Source organism: Euwallacea similis, chromosome 11, assembly GCF_039881205.1.
Source record: "Euwallacea similis isolate ESF13 chromosome 11, ESF131.1, whole genome shotgun sequence".
NCBI lineage: Eukaryota > Metazoa > Arthropoda > Insecta > Coleoptera > Curculionidae > Euwallacea > Euwallacea similis.
The window spans coordinates 2,808,791-2,820,764 of NC_089619.1; the positions used below are offsets into that span (position 1 = coordinate 2,808,791).

General features: G+C 35.3%; 2 protein-coding genes across 2 annotated transcripts; one reads left to right on the forward strand and one right to left on the reverse strand.

Annotated features, from left to right (window-relative positions):
• Nucleotides 1–47: 47 nt before the first annotated feature.
• On the forward strand, nt 48–3,331 carry LOC136412136 (exosome complex component 10 homolog). Its single transcript, XM_066395065.1, has 11 exons — nt 48–188; nt 244–648; nt 703–893; nt 951–1,281; nt 1,337–1,684; nt 1,933–2,081; nt 2,136–2,298; nt 2,360–2,599; nt 2,657–2,917; nt 2,975–3,100; nt 3,160–3,331. The coding sequence occupies exons 1-11, from the start codon at nt 108–110 to the stop codon at nt 3,256–3,258; spliced, it is 2,394 nt and encodes a 797-aa protein (XP_066251162.1). The 5' UTR covers nt 48–107; the 3' UTR covers nt 3,259–3,331.
• A 757-nt stretch (nt 3,332–4,088) lies between these two features.
• LOC136412139 (chitinase-like protein Idgf4) lies at nt 4,089–11,838 on the reverse strand. The gene is made up of 8 exons (XM_066395068.1): nt 11,643–11,838; nt 7,347–7,606; nt 7,156–7,288; nt 6,913–7,083; nt 6,687–6,855; nt 6,330–6,583; nt 6,069–6,179; nt 4,089–5,309 (listed from the first exon to the last, which is right to left on the reverse strand). The coding sequence occupies exons 1-8, from the start codon at nt 11,773–11,775 to the stop codon at nt 5,206–5,208; spliced, it is 1,335 nt and encodes a 444-aa protein (XP_066251165.1). The 5' UTR covers nt 11,776–11,838; the 3' UTR covers nt 4,089–5,205.
• Between the last annotated feature and the right edge of the window lie 136 nt (nt 11,839–11,974).

Genomic DNA, 11,974 nt, shown 5'->3' on the forward strand with positions numbered 1-11,974 from the left:
CTCCCGTTTAAATCATATTTTTAACCCTTTCATGGTAAGGTAAATATACCTTTACAGAAAAGCAAGGCAAATATTCTCCCTTAGACTGAGATTCAAAACACACAAGAATGACTGAGAAATCAGGAAATGACAGCGGATCATCTGAAGAGCCTATTCTTGGCTATAAAACCATTGCAGACTTTACCAAGGTAAATGTGTAAATATAATTTCATGTCCATTAAAACCATATGCTTTTTTTCGTAGGATGGCTACAAATTTTTAATGGAGGGCACTAAATATGCTAACCAACTTCCAACGGGTCGAGATCGTAACTTTTATTCGGCTTTTGATTCTTTTTCCAAGATCTTAAACGAAGAGTCCCAACGACTGATGAATGGGATAACATCTGTTCTTAAGAAGAATGAGGTTGGTGCCAGCATGAGACATCAGCACATAGACAAAAAGAGTGAAATCCTAATTGATGCCAATGATATAATACTTGAGCGAGTGGCTAATAATATAGATGAGATGAATGGTATTAAAAAAAATATTGGCAGTGAACCAGTCTCATTGCAGACAGTTAGCATACAGACTCCGGTTAACATCAATGGATCTTGGAATAGAAGTTCTAATGCTCATGCTTCAGTTTCATCATCATCCCCAACTGTTGTAAGTGCCATACATTAATTTGGTGACTGTGTCATATTTATTTGTAATAATTAGGTTGTCTCCCGCCAAACCAAGGAAATGACAATTCGGCTTTTGGCTGCAGAGAATATTGTGAAACCTCAAAAGTTTTTTTCAGATAAAATTAACAATTGTCATGATGATCCCTGGGAGCCAAAAATTAAAGATAAACCTAACTCACTAAAACCCCTTGCTATATTTTTAGAAGAAACTGATGTTGGCAGGGAGTAAGTTAAGTTTTAGTTGCTAAGAAACCACTTTATAAATTTAATATCTTCATTTAGGTATTCTCATCCATATGAGTATGAATTAGATAGATATGCACCTTCTGATGAATTACTGACCAAAACACAATTAAACAAACCAAAGCTGATAAAGGATACCCCATTGATTGAAATAAATGAATCCTCACAGTTGTCTGATTTAGTGGAGGAGCTAAGAAAGCACAAAATAATTGCTGTTGACTTGGAACATCACTCCTACAGGTCTTTTATGGGAATAACTTGCCTTATGCAAATTTCCACTCAGGATACTGATTATCTTATAGATACTTTGGCATTGAGGAATGACTTGTGGATTTTAAATGAAGTTTTCACCAAACCAGATATAGTAAAGGTGATTTTATCTTATGTTAGTGGGATATTTTTATTAAACCTCTAAGTAACTGTAGGTCTTTCATGGGGCGCAGTCAGATATTGTGTGGCTTCAGAGGGATTTGTCACTCTATGTAATTAATATGTTTGACACCTACTTTGCTGCAAAGCAGTTGGAATACTCAGGCTTGTCTTTAGCTTTCTTGATGAATAGATTTTGTAAATTCATTCCAAATAAGCAGTTTCAATTAGCTGACTGGAGAATGAGACCTTTGCCTGTTGAATTGAAAAACTATGCTAGAGAAGATACACATTACTTGATTTATATTTATCAGAACATGAGGAATGAGCTTATTGATAAAGCCCATGGTGAAACTAACTTGCTTAAAGTTGTTATAGATAATAGCACAAATTTATGTAAAAAGGTAAGTGATAAGAGTGTTTTTTTTTTCGTAAATAAATCCATAGACAGATTCACCAAAAAATAAAATTTTATTTAAACATTATAAAATTGCTATAAATGTGCCCGATTAAAAAAATTATAATTATAGTTAAGTGAGGCTAAATCATACAGTTCTGGAAAAACCAACCATGTTACTGAATTCTATGGCAAAAACTCATTAAAATCCATTTATACTTTCTCTATATTTTTATACTTATAGCATCATTTTAGAGATATTTCAAACCGACATGGCATGAGAACATCCATTTAGAGTTTTACAGCAGATGCAGTAGAAACTTTGACAATAGGCAACTCTTTGCATTAAAAGAAATCTATAAATGGCGAGATCAAATTGCCAGGGTGGAAGACGAAAGTTTTAGGTAAGTTTTCTATAAGGCTTGATGAAATCTTTAGTTTAACATTGATAATTACAGCTATGTATTACCGAACAATATGTTATTGGAAATAGCTGAAAGATTGCCAAAAGAAATGCAGAGCATATTAGCCTGCTGCAGCCCAGTGCCTCCTTTGGTTAGAGCAAATCTTCTGGAAATTCATAAAATTATTTTAAAAGCTTTAGAAAAACCTTTTGAGCAAGTTAGTTGTAAAAACAGACATCCAACAACATTATTAAATTTCCATGGAAAATAATTTATAGCCAATATTAAAAGAAAATACCAGAGCCAGGGGATCAACGACCACAATTATGAAAATCAACGTGAACAGTCCGTTGCATTGTCCACATGATATGACCAGGAATGAAGAATATCGAGATGATCTGCCCACTCTTATCACTGCCACCACTCAGCAGATAATTCAAGGCATTTTATCGGTTAAATTAGATATTGAACAATATGAGTCCGCGTGCTCAGTTTTTAACGTCAAAACAAGTGTTAAGGTTTGAGATATTCTTATTGTTTTTGAAGTTTTTTTAAAAATTAATAATGAATTCTAGAGCGTTGAGTCCCCCAAAGAAAAAGACCAAAAGTTAAAAAGTAATTTAAAATTTTTGGGGCCTTTTGAGCGTTATCAGCTAGTACGTCCGTTTATTAAAGCCAAGGACAAAAAGTTGGCAGCAGAGAAAGCAAAACAAGAAGAAGTTAAAAAGAAAAAAAAGAGTAAAAAGCGGGAATTAGTAACAGAAGTTCCAACTCCTGTGTCTTCAGGCACTGAATTAGATTTGGATATTCGTACTGATGAACAGAGAATTGAATCTGTAAGATATTTTTTATGGTTTGTATTTTTAATTTTTCCTTAATAGTTTTGATTCTAGGTTCGAGAGCATTTTCTACAGCTGGCTCGCAAATCTGCAGGCATTCCACTTAAACAACCTCAGAAAAAGTCTCTCGTGGAATTAGGTGGCAACAAAAAACTCAAACGAATGTTACACACGATAACGGTATATGACTTTGTTTACACATAATTTTTACCGAATAATTCACGAACCTTGGATTACAGAAATCGCACCGCCAGCAACCTTCGTTATCGGCTTCTATGTCGTTATTACGATCAGAACTGAAGAATGAATCATTTACACTGAACCAAATAAATCAATAACTAAATATTAATTAGATCTTATTCAATTAAGATAAATAATTTATAATAATTATTACAAATTAATCACAAAAATGTAAAGAACAGTAGTAAACAATAATAAGCCACAACTACTCAGTATCGGTAAGAAACCAATGCATAATATTGTGGATAACCTTTCATTCCCTTTAGAGACACAATTTCATAGCGATCGGTTCCTAAGACTTTCAATACTTTGTGTGGTCCTCCATATTATCTTCGGTGTTATGACTGACGTCTTTGGAGCTTCCTCCTCGCTATAGAACCAAACCGTTTACATTATATTTGGGTCTTCCTTTTCGTTTTATATCGAATTACTTTTTCATTTTTTTCACCTTGTAAATCCATTTTTAACCTGTTCCTTATTTTCAGGTTTTAAATTGTCTTGACTTAACGTACAAAAATGATTTTTATTAAAGCCAAACATTAATGTATGAGGAGTGTTTTTTATGTTTTATGTTTGTTGTTTTTAACTGTTTGGCGCGGTATTTCGGAACAAAAGAGTTTTGAATCCTTAAAGTGGGTATACCGTTTAAAAGTATATTAAATAGGGTAACATGGACGTAATCCTCAAAGAGGTAGCTGAGAAATCCATTGCTCGAGCTACCATTGAGCTACCATTGAGTAATCAAGAAATATAGTCTCAGATTTTTCTATTCTTTAGGGGGCTATGTTGGATTCGAAAAGGTACGTTTACCAACAACTGGTCGCCATAACGTCAGACCGGGTATCTTGAAGATTTTCTTCGAGACAAAAAAAGTTCAGTTTTTAGACGTCCTTAATTGTGTCAGAGGAACGCAAAAGATAATCACCACAATATTTTATACATTTATTTGAAAACGCCAAATAAGCAATAACTGAAAACATTAAACAAATACTAGGTCATGCACTCCAATAGTTTGTAATAAGTCATACATTTCAGCGGGTTTAAGCATTTTAGTTAAACTAATAAGGGACCCAAATGTCCCTCCCTGATTTTAATGAAATTTTGCAGAGAAGTAGTTTAGACCTATCTAAGGATAGTGATGTACATTTTACGTGCCATCTTCAAGGTTTAAGGGGTGAAAACTACTCTCAAAGTTTCGCAAATTTTTCTCTTCTTGACGACAATTTTTGATTCAGATGAGTTAAAACAAAAAAAAAGCAAAATGTTCCTTTTTCAATTCACCACCGACCTGCCTCGGTGCTAGTACCCACTACAAATTTTATAATTTAGGATTTGGATCAGTGGAATATGTACTTCTTAGAACTCTTATTTGTTTATGAAGTAATGATGATTGTTAGAAATAGTCATTTTTTAACTTCTGCGTAGATTTCTACGGGATAAAAACGGACAATATTATTTTGGCGGATTATATGATACCACCTAGGCCAGAGATTTATTTATTATAATTACATCAATAGTACTTATTAAATAAAGCCTTTTTTATTATGAGAAATTATCTTCTGCGACCTGCGGTTCTGCTGTTATAAACGGTTGAACGTGACGTGCACACTTATATAAACAATTATAACGTTTGTTAGAAATATGGTGTCAATCTCTGCTTTGTACTATTCTATTGAGGAATGTTTTCTCTATAAAATGGTAAGAAATTGAACGAGACAGCTGGACGCATGTAAAAACGGGGCCAAAAAAATGAAATTGTTGAAAAAAAACTAAAAGCGATATTTTTTCCGAATCTTGACAGGCCGATGGCGAATTGAAAAGGAACATTTGGCTTTTTTATTGTTCTAACTCATCTAAATCAAAAGTTATCGTCGAAAAATGAAAAATTGGCAAATCTTTGGGGATCATTTTCACTCTTTAAACCTTGAAAATGGCATGTAAAATATACATCACTATTTTTGGATAGGTCTAAACTAGTTCTCTGCAAAATTTCATTCAAATCGGCTGAGGATATTTGGATTCTTTCCCTGGTACGTGCCCAAAGTTTATAATGCAGAGACGGCTGCTTTCAATATGGCGAATTTATTACTGCTGCAGACTCCCCTGAAATCGTCCAGTGTCAAATCGTCAACAGCAATTCCACCTAAACCTAAATAAATCCTTCAGGTAAGAACATTCAGATAATTTTAACAGGAGCTTAATATTTATAGAAGGGGCGAAATAAATACAGAGAATTAGTTAGTTTTGGCTTTTGGTGGCCAAGAGGAGAATGCGCTGCATGGGAATCTCGAAAACCGTGAAAAGTACGAAGTCAATTAAAGTAATGAAAAATTGCGCTATGAGGAGATTATATACACGACTTATTCAAAAATTATTTATCTTCATTTGCTGTTTACATATTTTGTAAAAAGCGATTTTTTATATTAAAAAAAAATTGAAATAATTTCAAAGAATATCTAAAAAGTAAAATTCCAACGTATTGTTCTCGAGATATCATTATTAAAATGTCCTTATTTTACGCAATAATCGCTGTGAATCATATTGTCATAACCCTTATTTAATTGATTATAAAAAGGCCTGTCTAATATCAAATGTACTTCTTTTTCGATCTATATAAAAAATAAAGTTGATGATATCTCGGAAACAAAACATTAGAAAAAAAGTTTCATCTTTTAGAGCTTAAAAATGTGAGCATTGAGAAAATTTTTTTTAAAGTAAATTTAAAATAAATTAACAAAATTCCCCAAAAATAACTTTAAAATATAAAAAAATATTTTTTTTAAATGCCTTGTATAGAGCCCGTCCAATTTTTTCTAATTTAATTGACTTTGTATTTCTTACATTCCTGGAGATTCGTATGCCAAAATTATTAGTATCTCGAATTGGTACTCCTTAAGTAGGTAGATACCTTTATTTTTCACATATGTAGCTTTGGTGGCTGCTGATGTCGGATCTTCATAAGCGATCCAGATACCTTCTTCATTTTTAGCTTCGTCGGGTAGTTTGTATGTGTAAACACCTAGAAATAAGGAGTGCGAAAGAACTTTTAAATTTTATAGTTTATTTGGCTATAATAAAGGAAATTCATAAATAATCCCGCTGTTTCCGAGAAAACAGATAGGTTTCTCCAGCCATTTTCTAGTCCCTCTTCATTCAAAAGCCTACTTACCCTGTCTGTTAGTAGCATCCGGAATTTTCCTATATCCAGCAGGAGATACGTTTCCAGTACCACCTTGAATCCGTATACAAATCTCAGGGTAACTTAAAATACCGGCATCTTTGGTAAATGGACCTGCCGCACCTGCACCATCCAGTCCCTCTGGAGGAACCGCGTCAACTTTTGAATCTTCATCCAATTTCCAGGTTCTACCATAGGTGGGAATTCCAAGGACTAGTTTGTTGGGTGGAAACCCGTTACTCAACCTAAAAATTTAAATATTGAAAAGCACGTACTTAGGCATTTCTACAACAACGATTTACATCCCGCTAAGGAAAGGGTTACTAAGTTGGAATGGTGAATTCTTACCAATACTTAACCCACGCATCAACATTTTCATCTGGCCTCCTATCAATCAGTTCGTACAAAGGAGAAGGGTAATCCGCAAGTTTGGGGTTGCGTTGGGGAGTATAAAAGTCGAAGGCATGGAGGGCGACGAAGTCCACCTGCTGGGCTAAAGCTCTTGGGTCGTAGTAGACTAAAGAATTTAGCTGTGAATTTATGCAGTTTAATATTTAAAACTTAGTTGGCTTGCCAGTATTGTTGACGTTGGGCAATACGGTTAAGGAGACCAGCAAATTATCAGGTTTAAAGGTGTTCTTCAGTTCTCTAACAAGGGCGGTAAATTGGTCTCTGTGTTCCTGTGCGTTTTCATCCAATACAGTTTCACCGGTGAAAGTTTTTTTCACGGAAGACCAGAATTTACCTATTTAAATATTAGTCACGACGGTGGTCTCAAACCAAATATATTGGAGTCATAATTTGCTTTGCAACCTACCAAATCCACTTTTAATTTTCTTTGGTTTCGTCTCGGGAAATTCCCAAGCCAAGTCAATGCCATCAAAGCCAAATCCAGTTACTAGAGTGTGAGCTGAGTTGACGAAAGCTAGTCGATGGGTCGATGATTCCAACTAATACCAACTCATACAATAATATTCATTTAACACCTAAAGATTAAACACAACTTACAACTTGTCGATATTTCAAATTCTTCTCACTGCCCTCTCCGCTGACGTCCTCATTACCCCCCACAGAAAGAAGAACTTTAAGTTTGGGGTATCTGATTTTGAGGTCAGTCACGTGCCTGTAGTTGTCCTTTATGACGTCGAATTGCTCGTTGAGGGGAACGAGCTTCAGGGTGTCCTCTTTGATTGCTGCGTATCCATATATTAAATGGGTGCAGTATTGCAGTGCTGGATCGAGGAAGGACAAGTCAAACTTGCCTTGACCTGCCAGGCAACGAGAAATAGAATTGCTATTGAGTATTTGCATAAACATGTTGGAAATAGCGACATAAATAGTCATGTTAGGAGTGAAGCTTCTTTAGAATTATTCATGTTGCACCTAACGGGGAAGCGGAAAATGTTTAGTGAATTTTTACTGCGTGGTTTTAAATTGTCCCCCCTCCCCTTCTAAACTTTTTAATACATTATTTTTTTAAATTCAAAAGCAGCATTAGGTAAATACAATAAAAATACAATTTTTTGACGTTGTTAATCTCTGAGTCTTTAGAGTGAGAAGGAGCGTGGAGCGCTTATGGATTTTTTGCATTTTTTTTGTTAAAGAATACCTTGTTAAAAGTTTTTAAATATTACAATTTTTTTTATCGCCCAGTAGATGCTTTTGTATGTTTTTGTTGGGCCTTTTAAAGTATTCTACAGTATATTCGCACCCTTTCCCACAAAGAGGGTCAGGTGGACCTTAAATTTCCCTTACAAAATACACGGTATTCCTAAATCGTTTGTACAAAACTTCATTACTAATTCTTAAGGTAAAAATACGATGATTTGACCCAATTGCCTTAGCTGCAAAACATGAGAGTAAATTTTCGTTTTAGGCTTCTTTCTACTATGACCGCACGAGAGTGCCAATTTTTGATGTACCTACACGGTAGAGTCCGTGTCGGGTCAGATCTCTTTAAAACAGCCAGGGCTGACCTTAGCGAGTTTGGCGCCTTGGGCGAAATGTTAAATTTCCCTCCCCTACCTCAAAGAAAACCGCTGACCAGAAAAGTCAGCCGCTCCGAGCCGACGCCCAATGTTGCCCCCTCTCTCCTCTTAACGCCGGTAGTGAAAACAGCTTAACTTTTTTATTACCTGGTATAAAACTCGTATTCCCCAATATGTTTTCAATGCAAAAAATCTATTTTCCTTCTAGTTTCCCCAGCTTCCCGTTTGGAAATATTTGGATCTAGCTCCAAATACCTCATCGTGCTCTTGTGAGTTTGGGGCCAATATATTTAAAACCAAACCCAAATATATGATACAGGGGGGAGTTAAAAAAGGCATAACATTAAAAAAAATCTTTAGATGTTATGTGCTTCGAAAACGAGAAATTTGCCTCACTTAAAAAATTTAGTGGAATTAAAGATTCTGAGGACCGATTAGGCCTTATTGGCATTCAAGCAATTTACCTGTTTATCTTGATGCTCTATTGCGATAACGAATTGAAAACATACCCAGCAGGCACCACGTTTCTTCAATTTCTCTCTTGTTATCTCGAATTAAAAATCATGTTGTCTGCTAAATTGACCATGACCGTCAATGAGAAATGAGATCATTGTGTTTTTTAGCTGCTAAACAAGATCAACGTGAGGTGGGCAGCAATTGGCTAATTGAAATATTTTGTATTGTTTATTTTCTCAGTAATTGTATGTAAATGGAGGTGTTGCGCAATAAAACTAATTTTCGCATACTTCTAGAAGTAATTAACTGTGAATTTGGTCTTTAAAAAAAGGTTAGAGAGGTCTTATAGGAAATATGAATTTTCCATGTTACCGTTCCACGTTTCATACAATCATTATTTATTAGATCAATGGCAGGTTGAAAAGCCAAATATTCCTTATCTACTAAGGGAATGATCTTAGTTGCAGTGCCGGCCTTATGGGGGACTAAATTGGGGCGACGGCTCAGGGCGGCGGACTTTCCTGCTTGGTGATTTTTCTTGGGGGTAGGGGGGCGGTGATTAAATATTTTGTTCAAGGCGCTAGACTTGCTAAGGCTGGTCTTGCTTAGTTCGAAGCATATTCTACACGTTTGAGGTAGATTGTTCATTTTTTCTATTACCTCGTTTTGGGAATAACGCTTCATACACAAGTCGGGATTGTCGAAATGGTGAAATTTTACAATATTTTCAATTAAAATTAACTGAGAATAATATTCAGTACTAAAGAATCGTAAAATCATGCGAAAAGTATATACCGTGCGGCTCTAAATTTATGTTCACCACCAATCTGGTTATTTTCCTTTATTTATTCTATTATTTTCTTTTTTGTTTTTTTAGTCGTAAACTACTGATGGCTTCGTACCTCCCCATACTTGATTTGGGTTTTTAGGAGAGTAACTCAAGGCATACGTGAGAAAACCGCTAAATATAAGAAAACACGTAAAACTTTGCCATTCTGTATATTGAAAATGGTGCGTTTTTGACCATGGGTCTATCAACATGTTTTAAATAATTTTGCAGAGTGTTGTCGCCCCCCGAAATACCTCCATGATAATATATTACACTCTGTATACACCTTTTAAAATGAGAGCATTACTCATATTGAAAAATTGTCATTCCCAGATGTGACGAAGAAATGTTTGACACATTCTATATCCATCAGTAGAACTTATATCAGTAAACGTTCTGAAATGGTGAGAGATCTGGTAATTGGATTTGGGGTGACTCCGCCCATTTCCACCGCTAGCTTCGTTACCCACTTCATTGGTCTTTGTCGGAGGCATCTTAAAACTTATGCGGTCCTTCTCACACTTGCACAATTTCTATATTTCAACTTGAACTGGTCATTCCTGTATTTAGATTGTACACTCTTTAGTTTTGTTATTTACCGTTTTTCTAACATTTTTTCCCTAGGTTCTGAAAAGTGTCACTGAAACGTTGGCGAGCGCTTCTTTGCCTGAGCCCTCAAAAAAGCAAGAGTAAACAATATTCTTTTTAACTGAGAATGGTGTGAAATTCCACCGCTTCAACAACCCAACGACAAAAGATGGGAAAAAAGGTACGCGCTTAAACTTATTTTTATTTGCTATTTAGTGAAACAATAAATAATTTCAACCTTCATTCGCATGTGAACATACGCATATCTGAGAAATCATACAAAATGTTTCAATTTGCACATGTATGGTGATCCTGGCCGCAATCGATGAAGGTGAAAAAGAGATATGAGGTCGACAAATATGATACGAGGTCATCAAGAATTTAGAAGTCATTTGTATTTGTTGCTTATTGCAAAAAAAAATATGAACTTTAAGCTTTTTCAAAAAATTTGATGAGCTAATCAGTACATAGACCCCACATTCTGCTTAGGCGGTTGTCTATGAAACTATAAGGTATATGTTTATGTTATGTGTGAACTAAAGTGAATCTGGAGCAATACATTTTTTAAAAATAAGTCTGATATGATTCTCGTTTCCAGGAAAATGATAAAACTTTTCCAGTTCATTTTCAGTAATAAACAAATGTAAGAAAACAAGTAATGACCGATAATGGGTTCAACAAATATGTTTGGTGTTAAACCTTGCGATAAACCAATTACTAAGAAATAAATAAGGCACTAATTACCTAATCAGTTCATACTTCAAAATTTCTCATTTTGAACGGATTCTTATGGATACGTGATATCCAGGGCCGGTCTTAGCAAGTTCGAAGCCCTGAGCGAAATTTTTAATCACCACCCCCTACCCCCAAGAAAACCGCCGGCCAGGAGAGTCCGCCAACCTCGCCCCCCCCATAAGGCCCGTATTGATGTTATTCAAGAATAGATCTCCATGATTTATAAAATTTCGATAATTATTTGCAGACCTGCTCTTCTGTAATATGGCACTTACCGTACGGAACCCTGTTTATCCCAAAATCAATAAATTAGCAGAGAAGTCAAATAAATTAAACAATAACAAATTACAAAACTCAATCTCCCATAGATTCTAAATGAACGATCAACTCTCCATCTATATCCGTCTATCTATCTCCATCCGTATTAGCTTCAAAATTTCAGACAAAAACCGCCTTTAACTATTATTTTAGCCTGGTTTAAACCGCAAAACAGCTTTTTGTACGTTTGGATGTTTTTTCTCATTAATTGGCCTAAACCACATTTACGACCTAGGAACTAAGTATCACAAAATACTGATCGAACCTCTACCAAAAAACCCTTTTCCGCTCTCATCTGATTGTTGCTCTAGCGCGGGCAATAACTCTCAACTGCAGGCGCAAAAGTCTAATTATGCCCTTAGTAAAAAAAAATAACTATTATTACTTTACCTTCTCTTAAATGCGATTTTGTTTCATAGTTGCACACAACAATTTTACTGTTTGGATTATGGGGGCTAACAGCAGCAAATGTGCTGGAAAGTAACGTGAATAAGAAAGCTGCTGAAAGCTTTGAAGCTTTCATGTTGTTGCAGGTTGAGAACTACTGACAAGGTTTGTTGCTAAGACCATGGTTGGATATTTTTTCGGATTGCAGTAATCTTTGTTTACAGTAGAATTGCCGGTAGCCGCATGGCCGGCGGTGGATTAACTTTTAAAGCCGACCATACACTAACAGATTTAGTAGTGGTATCCCCTATTAGGGAGATAGGTACCACTTAAAA

Excerpts from the sequence above, each read along its gene's own strand:
- LOC136412136 (XM_066395065.1), top strand. The coding sequence starts at position 108 with ATGACTGAGAAATCAGGAAATGACAGCGGATCATCTGAAGAGCCTATT. Across the intron at positions 2,918-2,974 it reads ATGAACAGAGAATTGAATCT|GTTCGAGAGCATTTTCTACA; the intron begins GTAAGATATTTT and ends TTTTGATTCTAG. Across the intron at positions 3,101-3,159 it reads GAATGTTACACACGATAACG|AAATCGCACCGCCAGCAACC; the intron begins GTATATGACTTT and ends CTTGGATTACAG.
- LOC136412139 (XM_066395068.1), bottom strand. The coding sequence starts at position 11,775 with ATGAAAGCTTCAAAGCTTTCAGCAGCTTTCTTATTCACGTTACTTTCC. Across the intron at positions 7,084-7,155 it reads GAAAATTAAAAGTGGATTTG|GTAAATTCTGGTCTTCCGTG; the intron begins GTAGGTTGCAAA and ends ATATTTAAATAG. Across the intron at positions 6,180-6,329 it reads GGATGCTACTAACAGACAGG|GTGTTTACACATACAAACTA; the intron begins GTAAGTAGGCTT and ends CCTTATTTCTAG.